An 18,902-nucleotide genomic window follows, 5' to 3' on the forward strand; every position below is an offset into this window, starting at 1 on the left:
TTTTTTTTCTAATCTATGTCTAGGCAAAATTGTAACTACGGTCTTTTTTTCAATTAATGTTTTAACTTTTTTTAGTTAATTACTAAAATTTTAATACAATTATGACAGTTTACGATATGAAAATTATTAATTAAATTTTTATAATTCATTCATTTTTTCTTTATTTTCGTGACTATACAAGAAATTTTCAGATATTCTTAAAATTATTTTTCTTGTTCATAATCATTCTCTGGGGTAGTGGTACCTTCAGTTGTCGAAGTTTGTGTACTTTTTTCTGATACATTTTCTTGATCGTTTGTTTTACTTGTAGAAGTTGAAGTAGAAGTGATTGGAGCCGAAGTTACTTCTCCAATTGCTGACGATTTACTTGGTAAATTACCTTTATCTTGAATAATCAAGTCATTGCGCGTTGTATTCATCGAGTATTCTGTGCACTTCAGCTTCTTTTTACGTTCTAAAATAAAAATTATGATTTTTATTATTTGTGTTAATTTTTTATTTGCAAAAATAAAATTATTTACTTTGCAATTCGTTGACTATCAATTCGAACTCGTTGTCTTCAAATAAAAATAAATTCATCCGACGGTCAAATCCAATTGTCGCGAGCGGTAATAAAACTTTTAAGTGTTCCCTTAATCCGATAATAATAATATGATGGCCTATTGATTTGAAATGCATTAAAATATCTCTATAATGTGATCCGCGTTCTAAATCAATTACTGCAACTAAAAAACAAAATAATCATTGTATAATTTTTTTTCAAATTTATTTTTGGTAAATTGAGGCAATAAAATTTATTTTTCCATGATAATTGATCAAATAGTCTGAAATTTTCAGGAAAGTTGACGGCCAAAAAACTTTCAATTGCCGCAAAAACCATTCAAATCGGTCAATCAGTTCAAAAGTTATAAGAAGTTTACACACACACACACACAGAAAAAACAGATATCTTGAGTCAAGAAAATATTTTTGAAGACAAACGTTTTCGGAAACCAAGTCAAGATTTTCTTGAGCCAAGAGAATTTGTCTTTGTTGGAGAAGATTTCTACTTTATCTGAGAAAATTTAGGTCTCCAAAAAAATTTTCTCGAATCAAGAATATTTACCTTCAGTCAAGAATTTTTTTTTTGTGTGCACACACACACACACACACACACACACACACACACACACACACACACACACATACATACATACATACAAACACTCGGACATCATTCTGAAACTAGTCAGAAAAGTTTCCTAGGACCTCAAAACGTCGACATCTGATGAAAACTCGATTTTCGAAAATCAGAGTGAAAACAACAACTTCCCGAATTTTTAATTTTTCCGACATTCTGTAGAAAGTTCATAGAAAATCAGGACTCGTTACAAAATGATAAAAATTATCCCCCAAGTAGAGGCAAAAATTTAAACTTTTACGTGTAGATCCGGTGAAAAATAGTATACACACCTTTAAGGAAGGTAGGACTTCCCAGTCCACGTGTTTGCTATCCTCGCCTTCGGCTTAGATACACTATTATACACGTGATTTGAAATGTCCTACTGTCCTCCCTTGGTGTATAATATACTACCCTGGTCGAAGTTTTTCTGACTTTTCTCTGAATAACTCGGAAAAAGTCTTTAGAACTTTAGAACTGAGTTTTTCAGAGAAAATTCCGAAAAATGGAAAAATACCCCACCAGGGTATTTTTTCCCAGTGTAAAAAAATGATTTCTTTCAAAGTTAAGGTATTGCCTCAATCTACTCATTACCTGATCCGATATATGAATATATATCCATACAGGTTATTAATTAATTTTTTTTTATTACTTATTGTTATTTTCTGTCCATTGTACATAGAAATTTCTTTATTAATCCTCGTAACATTTGCCATGACAGTTTTATTGTTCATCGTACTATTTTGTAAATGTTTTAACGCAGTTATCAACAAACAATTATTTATCTGCCGAAACGGTAGAAATGCCGGTGGATCAGTAATATATGTCGTCATTCCTGTTTTCAATTGATCTGAGGCTCTATCAACAAAAAAAGTCCCACAATTAAAATGCATTAATTCATACCCCAAAATTATGTTTTTTTATGAAAATGGAAGAAAATCATACGGGAAAGCTTTCAAAATATTCTGAGCAAATTTTAGAGCCATTAGTTTAATATTCGTCGAGGAATGATCCATTAGAAGGTAATAAGCTGAACTTGTTTGTATATCTTTGCTCAGTGAGCGTATCATGCGTTCGGTGTAATCGGACGCATTTAAACAAATGGGAAATTCCATTAAATTGTCACCGGCAAACCAGCCGTTTTTAAACGTACAGGTGATTTTATTTATTCCGGTTAATATCAAGCTTTTATTGCACTGTAAAATACACTCTCGTCCGTTAATGACGTCCGTGCATTTCCACGTCCCATTGTTTATTGTCGGTGGAATATCACATGCTGCGATTGAGTAGAAAATTTAGATTACAAAGTACGGAAATAGAAAAAATACTAAATGACTTGTTTGTAAGAACTTACTCGTTTTGCAAACAAATGGTTGTTTACTGGTACAATCTAGCCCGTAAAAATGTGATTTTACATGATCGGTACGATCTAAATTGAGGCAAGTTGATGATGATTGAGAAACAATCCCGTCGTCACCTTCAATACTCGTCCAAGGTGGAAAACCATTTTCGTCTTTGTCTTTAGGTATTTTTTTATTGGTAGCAACCCAAAACCACTCGTCAGTTTTTGAATTGTAATTACCACCAAGCCATACATGTGATAATTCGCGTGGATGATCACCCATTGCCTCAATTATCATATTTATTATATTTATATTATTTACGTTGGCCAATACGCTGCCTAAATTATTGCAATGCTCCATACTTTCATTCCATGTTTTGTCAAATGGATAAATTATAAATGTATCATTGTCATAGGAAAATTTAATTGGATCATCCCACCAGTCATTTTCCTCTTCATCAGAATCTGTGGTAATTTTTTTTTTTAGTACACAGAAAAAAAAGATTTCTTGGTGCAAGAAATTTTTAAGCGCCAAGAAATCCTTTTTTTTGTGTAGATTTTCTATTTTTGAATACATCGAAATACGCGGTATGTTCGTTATTGGTGCATACATTGTTCGCAGATAAAGTCACGTTTGTGATCACATGACATTTCAAGAAACGTTGAATTTTTTTCCATATGACGATCTAGAAGAAGACAGCCGCTATTTTTTTCAGGTCGTCCATATCTCCATGGAGGGTACCCACTTTCGTCGGTTAGTGAATTTAATATTGAGCCAGTTGATAACCAAATCCAACGGCCATTATTGAAGTATGCTCCGATCCATACACTTTCGAAATCTTTTCAAGAAAAGATAAATTTTCTATTAAAAAGATATCATATACACTGAGAAATTATTCTTGTTTTAAAATTTTACAATGGCCATATTGATGTTTGATAGATGTTAATTTAATTTCCGTTAGGTGGCTAACATAGCCCGGCTTTACTATGACACCATAGCATTTCAAACAGGAATAATTTCTCCGTGTAGTTTTTAAATACTAGTTTCGTTATCTACCTATTGATTAGTATACAAAAATATTTTTTGAGAACAAGATATAAATAAATTATTAAATAAATTGATACGGGTCAAAAAAAAATTTTATATCTACGGAGACTGAAATTTTGTATTTTCGAACAAAAAGTTTTACTATGCGACATCTTGCGGTAATTCAGAAATTATTAATCGCGACACTATTATATCTAATGATAAATAATTTTATAAAGTTACAAATTTTTAAAATTTGTTCATTATTTTTGATCTAAAATTAATGTAAAAAATTTTTATTGCTCACCTGGGCGAGTTTTAGTCATACTATTAATAAGAATATGTGTAACAATTAAATTTTTAACAACCGCTAATCTAAATCCCTGCGTTCTGCAATATATCGCAGCTTCTTGCCACGTTACCTTGCCATGGTACAATGTGAATGTATTTCTATTTATTTGTATCCATTTTGATGGTATCGGAGTGTTCATATCACCGTCCTCTAAAAAATAAAAGCATCCGATTTTGACACCCACAATAATTAATTAAATTTTAGGAAAAAAACAAATAGAGACTTTTTTGACAAATAAATGGTCTTTGAAGTCGACAATCGAGATCGACGAAATTAGGGTATTGATGAAGTTGGCGATCAATGGCAAGACATTCTTTGGTAGGTCGAATCGGTTCGCGACTCCAGGGCGGGAAATTTTCGACATTTGGTTCTATTGGCAGCACATTTTTCCACGGGCCTGTGTCTTTATCGATCCAGTACCACACGAAATCTATTCTCTTTGCGCCAACCCACGTATCTTCCATCTCTAAATTAAAAAAACAATTTTTTTTAGAAATATAACATTCCTTAATTTTTTTATTTCTAAATTTTTAAACCTATATTCGAATCAGCCAACAATCGTGCAATAGTAGTTGCCTTTTCCATAGTGTCAAGTATTGCCAATCTTGAATAATAACTTTTACATATCATTCGTGCTTCCTCCCAAGTAACTCGTTGTGAAAAAAATAAATACTGTACACCATTTTCACGATAGTATTCAACAACTGGTTGTCGTTCTTCTTTACCTAAAGTACAAAATATTTATTTAAACTTCAAGATGTTGAGCTAGATGATTTTTACTACATTTTTTCCTAGTTCAGAAAAAGTTGTTTTTTAATAATAATGACAAGTTTTTTGATTAAAATTTTTTTAAATAATTTTATTAGACGGTAACATAAAAAATTTTTTCCATCCAAAACCTGCTACTATCGACTTACTGTCTGGTTATTAATGTTCAGTATTAATGTACGCAGAAAAAACAGATTTCTTGGCGCAAAATTTTTACTCACCCCAAGAAAATTTTTACTTTCCCTAAGAAATATTTTGCATTATAAATTGAAAACGAAAATTTTCTTGAGACGAGAAAAAATTTTCCCTTGAGAAAATATTTTTTCTAGTCATAAGAACTTTTTGTATTCAATGTATAGTGCAAATTTTTTTTTGCACCAAGAAATCTTTTTTTTCTGTGTTTTTCTATAAAAACCCTGGTGGAAATTTTTCGGAATTTTCTCTGAAAAACTCAGTTCTTAAGTTCTAAAGACTTTTTCAAAATTCTGAAGACTTTTTCAGAGAAAAGTCTGAAAAATTTCCACCAGGGAATGAATTTTTCAAAACTTACTTGTTCTTCTCTAATGATAATAATAAAAAAACTCATTAAAATTTCTTACAAATAATCAATAAATAAATTACTTACAACTGTAATCGATATCCGGTTTCCATTCTAAATTTTCAGTTAATACTAATCCAGTATTAAAAATTACTATATTAATTACTAATAATAATTTTTTAATATCAAAAAACATGTCGTCAGTGTTAATTAATGAAAAAGCATGACGTGAATAAATTAATTTCTCTGAATGCTTAATTTAATTTAATGTTCATGTTGATGTTTGAATTTGATAGTGCAATTGTTGTTTAAAAATACATGATAAAAAAATTTTTTTCAATCGTTAAATCAGTTCAATTGATAGCAGATCAATAACATAGTTATGATTTATTATAAAACAAATAAACAAGTACATTAATATATTTTATTTTAAATATAATTATTATACAAACGTACTATGCATTAAATAATACTTATTATTAATCAAATATTTAATTAATATTGAACATATTTGTTTGTAAATATTATTATTGAATAGATGCGATCACTTTTTCGAGTGAAACATCGCCGATAATTGGAGTAAATAATGCTGCCGATAATTCTTTAGAGCAACAACCAAATAAAATAGGCAACGCGAACATAATTTCCGCTAATCGATAATTATAATTTTCACGTTCTTGTAAATGATTTATTAACAATTGTAGTGATGAATTTTTCGCATTATTTATTATTTCGATCGATTCAATATTTTCTGGAAATAATAAAAAAAAAAAAATTAATAGTGAAAAATTTTAAATGGATTTTTATCAGACGAAAAATCATTAATTTGATTCAAGAAAAATTAATTTGAACTCGGATTTTTTTTTCTTAATTCAAGAAAAAATTCATCTCTTGCAATCAAGTCTCGACTCAATAATTTTTTTTTATTTAGAGAGTAATTATTTTTTTATGAGTTTCTCGATCAAGAAAAATAAATTTTTTTTACGTCTTGATTGAAGAATATGTCGTTTTAATTAATTTGTTTTGATTAAAGAATAATTTATTGAATTAAGAAAAAATAATAATTCAAAAGTGTAATTTGTGCACAGAAAAAAAGTCATCTTGAGTCAAGAAAATATTCTTGGACAAACGTTTTCGGGAACGAAGTCAAGATTTTCTTGAGCCAAGAGAATTTGTGTTGATCACAGAAGATTTCTACTTTATTCGAGAAAATTGAGGTTTCAAAAAAATTTTCTTGATCCAAGTTAATTTATTATGTTTTTTCAAAATTAATTACCAGAACAGAGAGTAAAAGTTTCGAGACACGATAATTCAATTTGATCGAGCTGTAACTTAGCAATAGTTGATCGTGCTGATGATAAATATTTAATTAAATTTTTATTGGCCATAGAACTGGTAATATTGAGTGTCGTAAAATCAATCGGCCATGTTGATAAATGTAAAATAAATATAGCCGACCAATTATTACGCAATATTATATTTTGTGATATTGGATTTATTTTAGAAAAATATTTGTGTCTACGGGCGTTGCGGATTGATGATAAAAATATTTCTGCTACTATTTCATACTGCATTGTTTCATCTAGACAAATAATTACTTTATTAGTAAACTGACCCATACGAAAAAAATATATATCCGGGCGCATATGAGACATATACGTCTCATAAATATCTCATTTATGCAATTTGCCCGGATGTATATTTTTTTCGTATGGGGAGTAATTTATTTAATGAAAAATTTTCATACCAGAAGTTATTACTCTTGGCAATGACTGACTTCGGTGGAATAACGGATTGATGTTGGGTGTAAAAGTAATTTCATGATATTTATTAGTGTCATTTATGCCAAATGATGAATTATTATTATGTAAACTTATTATGTTAAAAGATTCTGTTGGTGTCCACGAAACTGAAGAACTTATTGATGGAATCCTGTCCCTAACTTTCGTTCGTGGACCTCTTTCTTCTTGTACAGCTTGAAATTAAAAAATTTTTAAATTAAGATAATTATTGCTTTTAGTTGAGAATTTTTAAAATTTATGAAAACTCTAGTCAATTTATAAAATTTCATATTTAAATGATTAGGTAAAGGTCTAAAAGTATAAAATTCCACCATTTGGTCTAGAAAAATATTTTTTTCCTCAATCGCTTCACTAAGAGAAAATAAAATAAAAATTTTCGGATGATTCACTTCAACTGACCGGTCCCTTTTTGCCTGCCCCTCCTCTATATAATGGAGAATGGGGCAAATTGAGTAAAATGAATTTCAAAAAGAGTTTCTTATCTTGCTAGAGTTTCTATCAGGCTAGTCTTTTGGAAGAACGCCAGCACATAAAAGTGAAGGAAAAAATTTTTTCCCCTCAGTACCGAGCCCTGAGTCTAGATTTTTTATAGGTTTTCTATACACTGAAATACATTTTTTTTTAAATTACCGTTATATTAACGGTAATCGTGGAACGAACAGCACGACCCAATCATTTGTTGGTAAGTGATATAATTTTTAAATTTTTTTCAACAAATTTTACCGTAGTCTACTGTAAGTTTTATTCGGTTTTCGGTAAATTTTATGAAGTCTACCGCAAAATAAATAAATTTTTTCGTAATTTTTATTTCAAAAATGGCAATAAATAAAAGCGCCGCATTATGTCCCACGATTACAGTGAATTTAACGGTAATTTTTAAAGAAAATTTATTTCCATGTAGGATTTTTTAGACAGCGATCCTGACCCAAATTGAGGCGTCTGTTGGATGTTTCGAGACCTCGGGAGTATCATACAAGTCTTCTGTATTTTTTTTGTTAAAAAGTGATGTCACATTTTTCCCCACTCTGCCCTATATACTCATATAACTTATTGTAATTATTGATCAGTATAAATTTACAAAATTTATACAAGGTCATGTTGTCGCGATCTTACCTAAATAATAAACATTTCTATTATTTATTTAAAAATTTTTTACCCCATTGTGTTTAAATAAAAAGGTAAAAAGTAAAAGGTAGAGAGCGTTTTATCACTTATCTATATAAAATCTAGTTATGATTTTATTTGCATAGCAGCGATTTTGACAAGTATGTTTGTGGTCGGTTGTCAATTATAAATGTTTACATATCGTCGTATGATCAAGCACGTGTCTGTCACGCGGCCACTTGTTTGTTCGTCATCAAGTCCAAGTTTTTCACACATCACACTAACTTCAGAATTTTTACCACCTATTTTTCTACTTATAGTCATAATAATAAAAGTAGAATTACCTGTAATATTCATTTCTACGGCAAAACATTTTTTTAGTCTGCAATGTGGGCACCAATTTCTTCTTGCTTTATCTACTGCGCATGCTCCATTACCAGCTAAAATATTTTATCTATGTAATTTAAATTATAGAAACTTAATGTATTTATTTTTTTAATTAATACCTATACAAGTATAAACAACTCCACGTCGAACAGACCGTTTAAAAAAACATGAACACCCGTCACAACAATAAACACCATAATGCTTTCCATAGGAACGATCACCACATACTTTACATGCGACTGGACTTGGTAAAGTGCGTCCTAATAAAAATAATTTAAGTAAAGCAATGGCATTCTACACTGTCAAAAATTTTCGGAGTGAACGCGGATCAAATCCCGAGTCAATTCAGAGTGAATCCGAAGCAGCCGCCCGAATCGAAATTTAGAGCCTATATAGGCCCCTCTAGCTCGAAATAGATCCGATTGAGAGCCCTGTAGTCCTCTAGCTCCGAATTTTAACCCAGAGGTCCGAATATTCACTGAGAGGTCCAATTTTGAACCTTCAAGTCCGACAATATTAGTCCCGTAATAAATTTCGATTTATTATAATTAAATTATTTATGATTGACATAAATTAAAGATTTTTTTTAATTAATTGTAAGCATTATTTTTTTGACATGCAACGAAATTTATATAAAATTAATTATTATTATTAATTTATTATAATAAATTTACCTATTAACAGCATTTGCTACATATTTTGATAATTTTAATTGAAATTATTTGAACCATTGTAAATGCAAATAAAATCCAGAGTAACATAGATTATTATTAATCATTATATTAATAATGCTAATGATATTAATACTATTAATATTATCATTAATTTTATAATTATTAATATTATTAATATTACAATAAAATGGGGCTCAGAGGTTCAAAATAGCACCTGACTTTAATTTTCATCAGATCCTATATTGAACCCTAAAGTGCTGAAAACAGAAATTTGCAGCACTTCAGGGACCAGAATCGGACCACATGTAACATGGAAACACCGTATTTTGAGTCTCCAAGTCCGAAATAGATCCGACTTTAGAAGGTTCATAATGGGCTTTGAATTTCGACTCGGGCGACTATTTATTTATTTGATTCCCTCGAACAGAAATTTGCATTGAAGAAAAGTTTATTTTAATATTAAAACTCCGAATTGTAGTGAATGCGGATTTTAAAAAATTCAGATCACTCCGAAATCACTCCCGATTTTCGACAGTGTATTAAAATTGACATAAATGTAACAATATTTATTAACAAAAAGAAAACGGTTAAAACACTGATTAAAAAAAAAATTGATTTGAAAAATTGTGATAAAAAAATTATTTTGAGCTCACCCATTATTTTATTATGATACTGGTAAAGGTAAATGTTACCCGATTGAAAGGTGAATTAAGTATGGTCACATATCCTGGTGAGCAGTGAGATTCTGATTCCACTTAAGGGTAAATATAAGCGTGTAAAAAGGGGTTGAGAGTGGGAATTGTCAAACAAATCGCTACGATGCTCTATACCCAATAGAATAATATTTACTTAAGCTATCCTTGTTCTGATTTGTGTTAAACTTTACTATTATAATTTTTAATTATTTCATTACTTTCACAATTAGAAATATCCGAGATTTTTTTTTTCATAATTATTTTCCAAATTTTTTTTTCGGTGCTTGTACTTTTAGATTATAATGCAGATCATATTTTTGACTTAAATTTACCCTTTATTTTGTGTATAGCCTGTGTGGAAAAATTCGATGTGTTCAATTTTTAAATTTGAAACAGATTATAACTTTAAGTTGAACTTTTTTCTAATTTTTTGAATTTTATTACTCAAAATTGTAGTTGATTTAGATCTTTATGGAGGTAAATTTCGAGTTAAATGAGAAGGTTCTATTATATTTTTCTATATATATTTTTCTCTTCAAATGGAGATTTTAAATTGCAAAATTTTGAACTTTTTCTAAACCAGGGAAAAATGTCGTAAAAATACATTTTTGAAATTATGCTTTCACGCTTGAGGCATTCAAAAAAATAAAAATTCAACAATTTATGAGGATCTATATATGGATACAAAAAAAAAGGTGTAGGGTAGAAGTACCATTTGTGGCCACTGCTCCATTTTTGGACATTTAATACTTTATTTTAAATGATGAAACCGTACTAAAAAAAAAATTTCATTGCAAAAGTGTGATAGAAATATCTTCAAACACACTTAAAAAAATTAATTATGTTGTTGCGTATTTTACAAATTCTTCATTCAAAATTTCGAAGTGGCCAAAACTGGCCCTAAAGTGGCCAAAAACGGCGGGTACTTCTACCCTATTTTGATTATAATATTTCAAGATCAGTATAATTAATTAACTATTAATTAATTGTGTGCCTTCAGTATACATGACTTTATAGTCCTTATTTTGAAAATTATAATGATTATTTTTAAAAACTTTAAAAAAAAAATTCTCATAAAATCTGCTTTCAGTTTCCCTCAGTCCCCGCATCGTAAACGCATCTAGATAAGCAATATTAATTACTTATAAATCAAAATCTATTTAAATAATTTATTGTCTACATAAAAATACATACACTAAATTAAACTCCATTATATTTTTATTTAATAATAATTTCAATGGTAATAAATATTAATTGTTTTAAAGTGCGCTCTAATTTTATTAAAAATGAAATTTTCTCTATAAAATAGTTTAACTATATAAATATACTGACTACGGAATGTACGCTACTTATTGTAATCGTTCGTCATTGGCTACACGACAATTAAAAAATCTAATAATAAAACAAATATATTTAATGTCATATATATTTCATGTATGCATCTAGTTATTCAATCTAACGTAATGAAGACTATATGAAGTATCAAAAACACAGACATAGTTAGTTTTATTGGTAAAAAACGGAAAGTTCTTGAAAAAAATGCACAAGTCGATATATTTAATGACAATTTTATTAAATGTCTTCTTGACAGAAAGTTGTCCATCCGATTGTCCAAATTACGAGTTTAAAAGTAATTCAGATCGTAGTGAATTTTTAAAGCATCTGCCAGATGAGAGAAAAATAAATGAAATAGCACTTAGTGGATCACATTTATCAGCAGTTAAATACAATCAAGATTTGACAATTGCTGATCAATTGAAATTTGGCGTACGTGTCTTAGATATTTCTGTGCGTGCGACATTTAATACATTTGCACTCCATTATCACGATAATTTTTTAAGTCATATGTTTAGTGAAGTATTATTTGACATTTCCAACTTTCTTAAAAAAAATCCTCAAGAATTTGTTATTTTGTTATTAGAACAAGGACATACTTCAGCGTCAGATGTAACTAAAAGTAATTGTGAAATTTTAAGTGACTATGATTATAAGAAACGTTTTATCAAAAATTGGTCACTAAATGATACCATTGGAATGCATCGTGGTCACTTATTATTAGCGACCATAAAAGATCAATCACTAAGTGAATGTATTGTTACTCTTAATACACAATGTCAATTATCGTCGGACTTTAATGTCAGAAATTTGTTACGCACTGGATTAATGGCTAACAAATATTTCGAAATAAATCAACTGCAGGAAGTCAGTTTAAAAAATATTCACTATAGATGTTTTGTCAACATTTTGGGTGTTGATTACCGGAATTCATTTGTGCCACGACAACTCGCACTTGAAGGTTTTGATGCAGTAAAAATGAGTTGTCATATACCAATTAATTATTATATGGCTAATCGTTTTCTTAATCCTCGTGGTGGTTTAATTATTGTCCTTGCCGATTTTACTACTCAGGAATTAATTGACCGCGTAAATTACAGCAATTAAATTATTGGTTATTACGAAATAATTACAATTATTTAATTACTGTAGTAATTGTAATCTTAAGTAATTTCAAGCATCTAAACAATTAATAATTGATAATAAAGGGTTGATGTGTTAGGAAAGTAATTCACAATACTGATGAGAACCAGGAATTAAATGAACATTAGGACGACAAAAGTTTTTTTTGTAGCTTGTTATTAATATTGCAGTATTGACAAGTTAAATGTACAATTAACGGTATTATTGAATAAAAATGTTACTGTTGTTGATCCTGTGCTTACTAGTTTCAACAGTTATAGCAATAATAATAATAATAATAACATAGTAATTCTTGGTGACAATAATACCGAAAAAATGGATTTATTCATCATCAACATCAGATAAATGTACTTTATTATCAACACCATACATATATATGTCTGGGTCACCAAAATCATAAGAATGTTTTCTAGAATTACTAGATTCCAGCCATCTTGTTTTTGAATCAAGTGAATTTACATTCAAATCTAATGATTTCATTTTCGAACTTGCAAATTCGTGCGATGCTAATTGTGCTTTAGGTGGTTCCGTATATGAGCCACCAAAGTCAAAAGATGATTTACTTTTAGAACTATCAAATTTATGCGATGCTAATTGAGCTTCGAGTGAATCTGTTTTTGAGCCATCGAAGTCAAATAATGGGTTCGTTTTAGAACTGCCAAGTTCTTGCGATTCTAATTGTGCTTCAGGTGGTTCCGTATATGCGCCACCAAAGTCAATAGATGATTTACTTTTAGGACCATCAAATTTATGCGATACTAATTGAGCTTCAAGTGAATCTGTTTTTGAGCCATCGAAGTCAAATAATGGGTTCGATTTAGAACTGCCAAGTTCTTGGTATTCTAATTGTTCTTTAGGTGGTTCCGTATATGCGCCACCAAAGTCAATAGATGATTTACTTTTAGGACCATCAAATTTATGCGATACTAATTGAGCTTCAAGTGAATCTGTTTTTGAGCCATCGAAGTCAAATAATTGGTTCGTTATAGAACTGCCAAGTTCTTGCGATTCTAATTGTGCTTCAGGTGGTTCCGTATATGCGCCACCAAAGTCAAAAGATGATTTACTTTTAGGACCATCAAATTTATGCGATGCTAATTGAGCTTCAAGTGAATCTGTTTTTGAGTCACTAAAATCTATTGAATTTATGTCGCCACTTTTAGTATCAAGCAAGTCTACTTTATCATTATTATTATTATGATTCAATATAGTATTAACATTTTGAATCTTAATGCTGTCTATTTTATCATTCAATTCCTTTAATTGTTCAGTCAACTTTACTGAAACAACAGATGTCTCATTTTTATAAATTTCGAATGCTCCACCAGTATAATTCTCAAGATCGATAATAAATTCATTTCGTTTAGCGTTGGCTTCTTGATCCAATGAATTTATCACCGTTTTACTTTTCTTTAACAATTTTTGAGTCACACTTCTACCAAAGTTATCTGCCCATTTCAAAAGTTTGGTTTTAAATTCGTTCAGCGAAACATCCAAATGATGATCAACTTCTTCATATAATTTAATTTTCATAGCTTCGATTTTTTTATTAATGCCTTTCAAAATTTGAACTTGATCAACTTTTAGTTCATTTGGAGTAGTGATAGAATCACTACTTTGAGAAGGATTAAAATAATTAACATGTAGATAGACATTCGTACCAGGATTTCCAGCTATACTATACTTATTTACTCCATTATTTTCTAATTGCTCCGACAGCTATTGGAAAAAAAAAATTAACAATTGTAATATAATGAACACTAAAAATATTATTTATGACAAAAAAAAAAGTTAAAGAACTCACTTGAAAAATGGACACCGCCACAATAATTAGGCAAAAAAATCTAGTACCCATTGTAGAACAGCCGTCAAAGTTGTTTGGAAGTACAATTAATTTGTTTTTTATTATGATGTCAACTGCAAAGCCAGAGACTTTATATACTCATTTTTATTTCTTCGTGCGTAATTTACTCACACCTATAACTTAAAATTATTGTGATTATTATTATTATTTTTTGATTGGCTATTTCACAACGAAATATTGTCAGAATTGGAACAAAGAAAAAAATCGATAAATTAAAAAAAAATAAAGTAATTAAGATAAGCCTGCGCTTCGTAGACATCATTTAAAGAAATACGTATGCTTTGATAACATAGAATAATTTTTAGCACTAAAAATTAGATCATTTCCAGAAATATATATTCTTTAATTTCTCAGCGGGTGTGATCTAACTTTGACCTTTGACTACACGTTTCAAAAAATGACATTTACTACCATGTTACAATAAAGATTGATAATCATACTATACGATAAAAAACAAGTTCTCTTAATTTTAATAAAATATATTTGTACACTGTAAAAAGTTTCGGTGTAAAAATGGACCCGAAGAACTTTACTCGGCCGTTGAAATAACGGTGTAAAATTCTCTCGGTGTAAATTCTCCATCCATGTAATTTTAACACGGTGTAATCTACTTTTTTTTACACCATTCCATGTTACTCGTTGTAATTTTGATTAATGAGCAACAAACGATCATTGAATATTTTTAACTACTTAATCAACAACTACATTAATTTTATTTAGTTATTAAATAGTATATTGAACATTTCAATATTTTTATGACTAAATTTCTTAACGCAAAATTATCATGAACTATACATTTACACGTTTGGTGGTGTAAAAATTTTAAATTCACACCGCGAAAATTTAACACCGAATTTGTTTTAATTTTCACACCGATACATTTACACTACACCGGGTCCAAAAAATTTTTTACAGTGTATTTGATAAAACGCATATTTGACTCAAGCCTCTGCAAATCGGAATTTTATTAAATATATAAATTTTACCATTTGAAATGCGAAGATTATAATCTCGGATACAAAAGTTAACATCTCCAATAGCAAAAGTTAATACAGCCTAAGCTCGTTATAAGCAATTCCCTCTATCGCGCATTTCGGTACAATTTTAAAGCTGCCCATACGGAAAAATATGCATTCGGAAATCGACATACACACGTCAATAATAATACCGAATGAAAAGCGAATAAACGAAATAGCACTTATTGGAACGAGTTTATCAGCAGATAGTGATCATCAAGAGTTGAGTATTGCTGATCAATTGAAATATGGTGTATGTGTTTTAGATATTTCTGTGTGTGATATTTAATACGTTTGCACTACATTATCACGATAATTTTTTAAATCATATGTTTAGCGAAGTATTATTTGACATTTACAACTTTCTTAAAAATATTCCTCAAGAATTTGTTATTTTGTTATTAGAACAAGGACATACTTCAGCGTCAGATGTAACTAAAAGTAATTGTAAAATTTTAGGTGACTATGATTATAAGAAACGTTTTATCAAAAATTTGTCACTCAATGATACCATTGGAATGCATCGTGGTCATCTATTATTAGCTACCATAAAAGGTCAATCACTAAGTGAATGTATTGTTACTCTTAATACACAATGTCAACTATCGTCGGACTTTAACGTCAGAAATTTGTTTCGCACTGGATTAATGGCTCACGAATATTTTGAAATAAATCAACTGCAGAAAGTCATTTTCGAAAATATTTACTATAGATGTTTTATCAACATTTTGGGTGTTGATTACCGGAATTCATTTGTACCACGACAACTCGCACTTGAAGGTTTTGATGCAGTAAAAATGAGTTGTCACATACCAATTAATTATTATGTGGCTAATCGTTTTCTTAATCCTCGTGGTGGTTTTATTATTGTCCTTGCCGATTTTCCTAGTCAGGAATTAATCGACCGCGTAAATTACAGCAATTAAATTATTGGTTATTATGAAATAATTACAATTATTTAATTACTGTAATAATTGTGATCTTAAGTAATTTCAAGCATCCAAACAATTAACAATTAATAATAAAGGGTTGATGAGTTAGGAAAGTAATTCACGATAGATAGATAGATAGATAAATAAATTTATTTGATCTTGGAGTCGAGACTCCCTCAAGACCATCAATATTACATAATTGAACAAATTTTATACATAGAATACAGAACTTTTTAATAATATAAGTAACAATATAAAATAATAGTAACTAATTAACTAATTAATCTTATGATTTACTGATTTACACTTTCCATATAGTAATTAAAACAGGCATTACGGAATTCTTCAAAATTATTTAACGTAGTAATATTAGCTGGTAAGGAATTCCAGACACGTGTACCATAAACAAGAAAAGAATTTTCATACATACTACAATTAAATCTAGGTAATCGTAAATAATCATCTCTTACATCTCCTCTTCGCAACGCAACAGGTGAAAAATTTTAATTACTTCTAAATAATTGCCGATAATTTAACCGAATTTCCTTATAAAAAAGACAAGCTAGAAAGTAATCTCTTCTTGATTTCAAGTTCAACCACCCTAGCTTAATATAGTAGGGTGTAACATGTTCAAATCTTGATATTCTGAAAATATATCTAACACAACAATTTACTTTCCTTTGCAATCTGAGTTGTAGTTTATTTGAAATATTAGTATATGCTGCACTGCAGTAATCAAATATTGGAAAGATCAGAGTAGTAACAAGTTTTATTCTCAGCTGTTCATTAAAAATTTCATTCTTAATTTTTAATTGTGCTAAAGTTCTCATCGCACGACAACACTGACTTGCAACCTGAATTTCCCATAACATAGTATTGTCAATCATGATGCCTAAATACTGATGAGATACTGATGAGAACCAGGAATTAAATGAACATTAGGATGACAAAAGTTTTTTTTGTAGCTTGTTATTAATATTGCAGTATTGACAAGTTAAATGTACAATTAACGGTATTATTGAATAAAAATGTTACTGTTGTTGATCCTGTGCTTACTAGTTTAAACAGTTATAGCAATAATAATAATAACATAGTAATTCTTGGTGACAGTAATACCGAAAAAATGGATTTATTCATCATCAACATCAGATAAATGTACTTTACTATCAACACCATGCATATATATGTCTGGGTCACCAAAATCATAAGAATGTTTTTTAGAATTACTAGATTCCAGCCGTCTTGTTTTTGAATCAAGAGAATTTACATTCAAACCAAATGATTCCGTTTTTGGACTAGCTACTTCGTGTGATGCTAATTGAGATTCATGTGGATCCGTATTTGCGCCACCGAAGTCAAATGATGATTTACTTTTAGAACTATCAAATTCACGCGGTGCGATTTTTGCTTCAAGTAAATCTATTTTTGAGCCATCGAAGTCAAATAATGGGTTCGTTTTAGAACTGCCAAGTTCTTGCGATGGTAATTGTGCTTTAACTGAATCTATTTTTGAGTCACTAAAATCTATTGAATGTATGCCGTCACTTTTAGAATTAAGCAAGTCTACTTTATCACTATTATTATGATGCAATATAGTACTAACATTTGAAATCTTAATGCTGTCTATTTTATCATTCAATTCCGTTAATTTTTCAGTCAACTTTACTGAAACATTAGATGTCACATCCTTATAGATCTGAATCGCTTCACTAGTATAACTATCAAGATTGTGAATAAATTCATATCGTTTAGCGTTGGCTTCTTGATCCAATGCATTTATCGCCTTTTGACTTTTCTGAAGCAATTTTTGAGTCAAACTGTTACCAAATTCATCTCCCCATACATAAAGTTTGAGTTTAAATTCGCTCAGCAAAAAATCCAAATGATGATTAACTTCTTCATATAATTTAATTTTCATAGTTTCGATTGTTTTATTAATACCATCCACAATTTGAACTTGATCAAATTTTGGTTCATTTGGAACAGTAGTGATAGAATCACTACTTTGAGGAGGATTAAAACAATTGACATGTAGATAGACATTCGTACCAGGATTTCCAGCTATACTATAGTTTTTTACTCCATTATTTTCTAACTGCTCCGATAGCTATTGAAAAAAAAGAAAATTAAAAATTGAATGTATAATGAACGCTACACTGTAAAAAATCACCGGTGTAAGTCCAAGCGGTGTAGGTGTTAAAATTATCGGTGTTAAATTTACCCCCAAAAGCGGTGTTAATATAACGCCGCCGCCGGTGTAGATATTCTTTACCGGTGTTAAAATATTTTATTTTGTGAATATTTTTACTTACTCGATCACTATACTTGTTAATAAATGATATTTTTTATTAATTTTCATAAAGAACTGACATTTTTTGTGTTTTATAATCTTTAAAGTTAATACTCCAAGCGGACGCAATTGACCCTGCTTTTACACCGGCATTATTCCGCTTTTACTCCGGTTACCCTGCTTTAACACCGGTGTATTACTCCTCCTACACCGGTGTAATTTCATTTTTACACCGGGCGGAGTTAAAACGAGTCCATTTTTAACACCGCTCTTTTTACAGTGTAAAAAAATATTATTTATGACAAAAAAAAAAGAAAAGAACTCACTTGAAAAGTGGACACCGCCACAATAATTAGGCAAAAAAATCTGGTACCCATTGTAGAACAGCCGTTAAAGTTGTTTGAAGGTACAATTAATTTATTTTTTATTATGATGTCAACTGCAAAGTCAGAGACTTTATATACTCATTTTTAT

At 29.6% G+C, this 18,902-nt stretch overlaps 2 protein-coding genes across 2 annotated transcripts; both read right to left on the reverse strand.

Moving 5' to 3' along the window:
• Positions 1–46: 46 nt before the first annotated feature.
• LOC130671224 (uncharacterized) lies at positions 47–5,421 on the reverse strand. Its single transcript, XM_057474991.1, has 10 exons — positions 5,274–5,421; positions 4,417–4,605; positions 4,104–4,346; positions 3,836–4,030; positions 3,113–3,340; positions 2,514–2,966; positions 2,105–2,435; positions 1,812–2,017; positions 522–725; positions 47–454 (listed from the first exon to the last, which is right to left on the reverse strand). Exons 1-10 carry the CDS (start codon positions 5,380–5,382, stop codon positions 204–206), a joined length of 2,409 nt encoding a protein of 802 aa, XP_057330974.1. The 5' UTR covers positions 5,383–5,421; the 3' UTR covers positions 47–203.
• Positions 5,422–6,454: 1,033 nt separating this feature from the next.
• Positions 6,455–9,810, reverse strand: LOC130671054 (nuclear receptor subfamily 2 group E member 1). Its single transcript, XM_057474740.1, has 5 exons — positions 9,807–9,810; positions 8,599–8,739; positions 8,437–8,532; positions 6,934–7,161; positions 6,455–6,768 (listed from the first exon to the last, which is right to left on the reverse strand). The coding sequence occupies exons 1-5, from the start codon at positions 9,808–9,810 to the stop codon at positions 6,455–6,457; spliced, it is 783 nt and encodes a 260-aa protein (XP_057330723.1).
• Positions 9,811–18,902: the final 9,092 nt, after the last annotated feature.

The sequence above is a fragment of the Microplitis mediator genome, chromosome 7 (assembly GCF_029852145.1).
Source record: "Microplitis mediator isolate UGA2020A chromosome 7, iyMicMedi2.1, whole genome shotgun sequence".
Lineage (NCBI taxonomy): Eukaryota > Metazoa > Arthropoda > Insecta > Hymenoptera > Braconidae > Microplitis > Microplitis mediator.

Excerpts from the sequence above, each read along its gene's own strand:
- LOC130671224 (XM_057474991.1), bottom strand. The coding sequence starts at position 5,382 with ATGTTTTTTGATATTAAAAAATTATTATTAGTAATTAATATAGTAATT. Across the intron at positions 2,018-2,104 it reads AATATTTTGAAAGCTTTCCC|AGCCTCAGATCAATTGAAAA; the intron begins GTATGATTTTCT and ends TTTTGTTGATAG. Across the intron at positions 455-521 it reads GATAGTCAACGAATTGCAAA|AACGTAAAAAGAAGCTGAAG; the intron begins GTAAATAATTTT and ends TTTTTATTTTAG.
- LOC130671054 (XM_057474740.1), bottom strand. Across the intron at positions 8,533-8,598 it reads AGTTGTTTATACTTGTATAG|CTGGTAATGGAGCATGCGCA; the intron begins GTATTAATTAAA and ends AAAATATTTTAG. Across the intron at positions 7,162-8,436 it reads CGTAGAAATGAATATTACAG|CTGTACAAGAAGAAAGAGGT; the intron begins GTAATTCTACTT and ends TTTAATTTCAAG.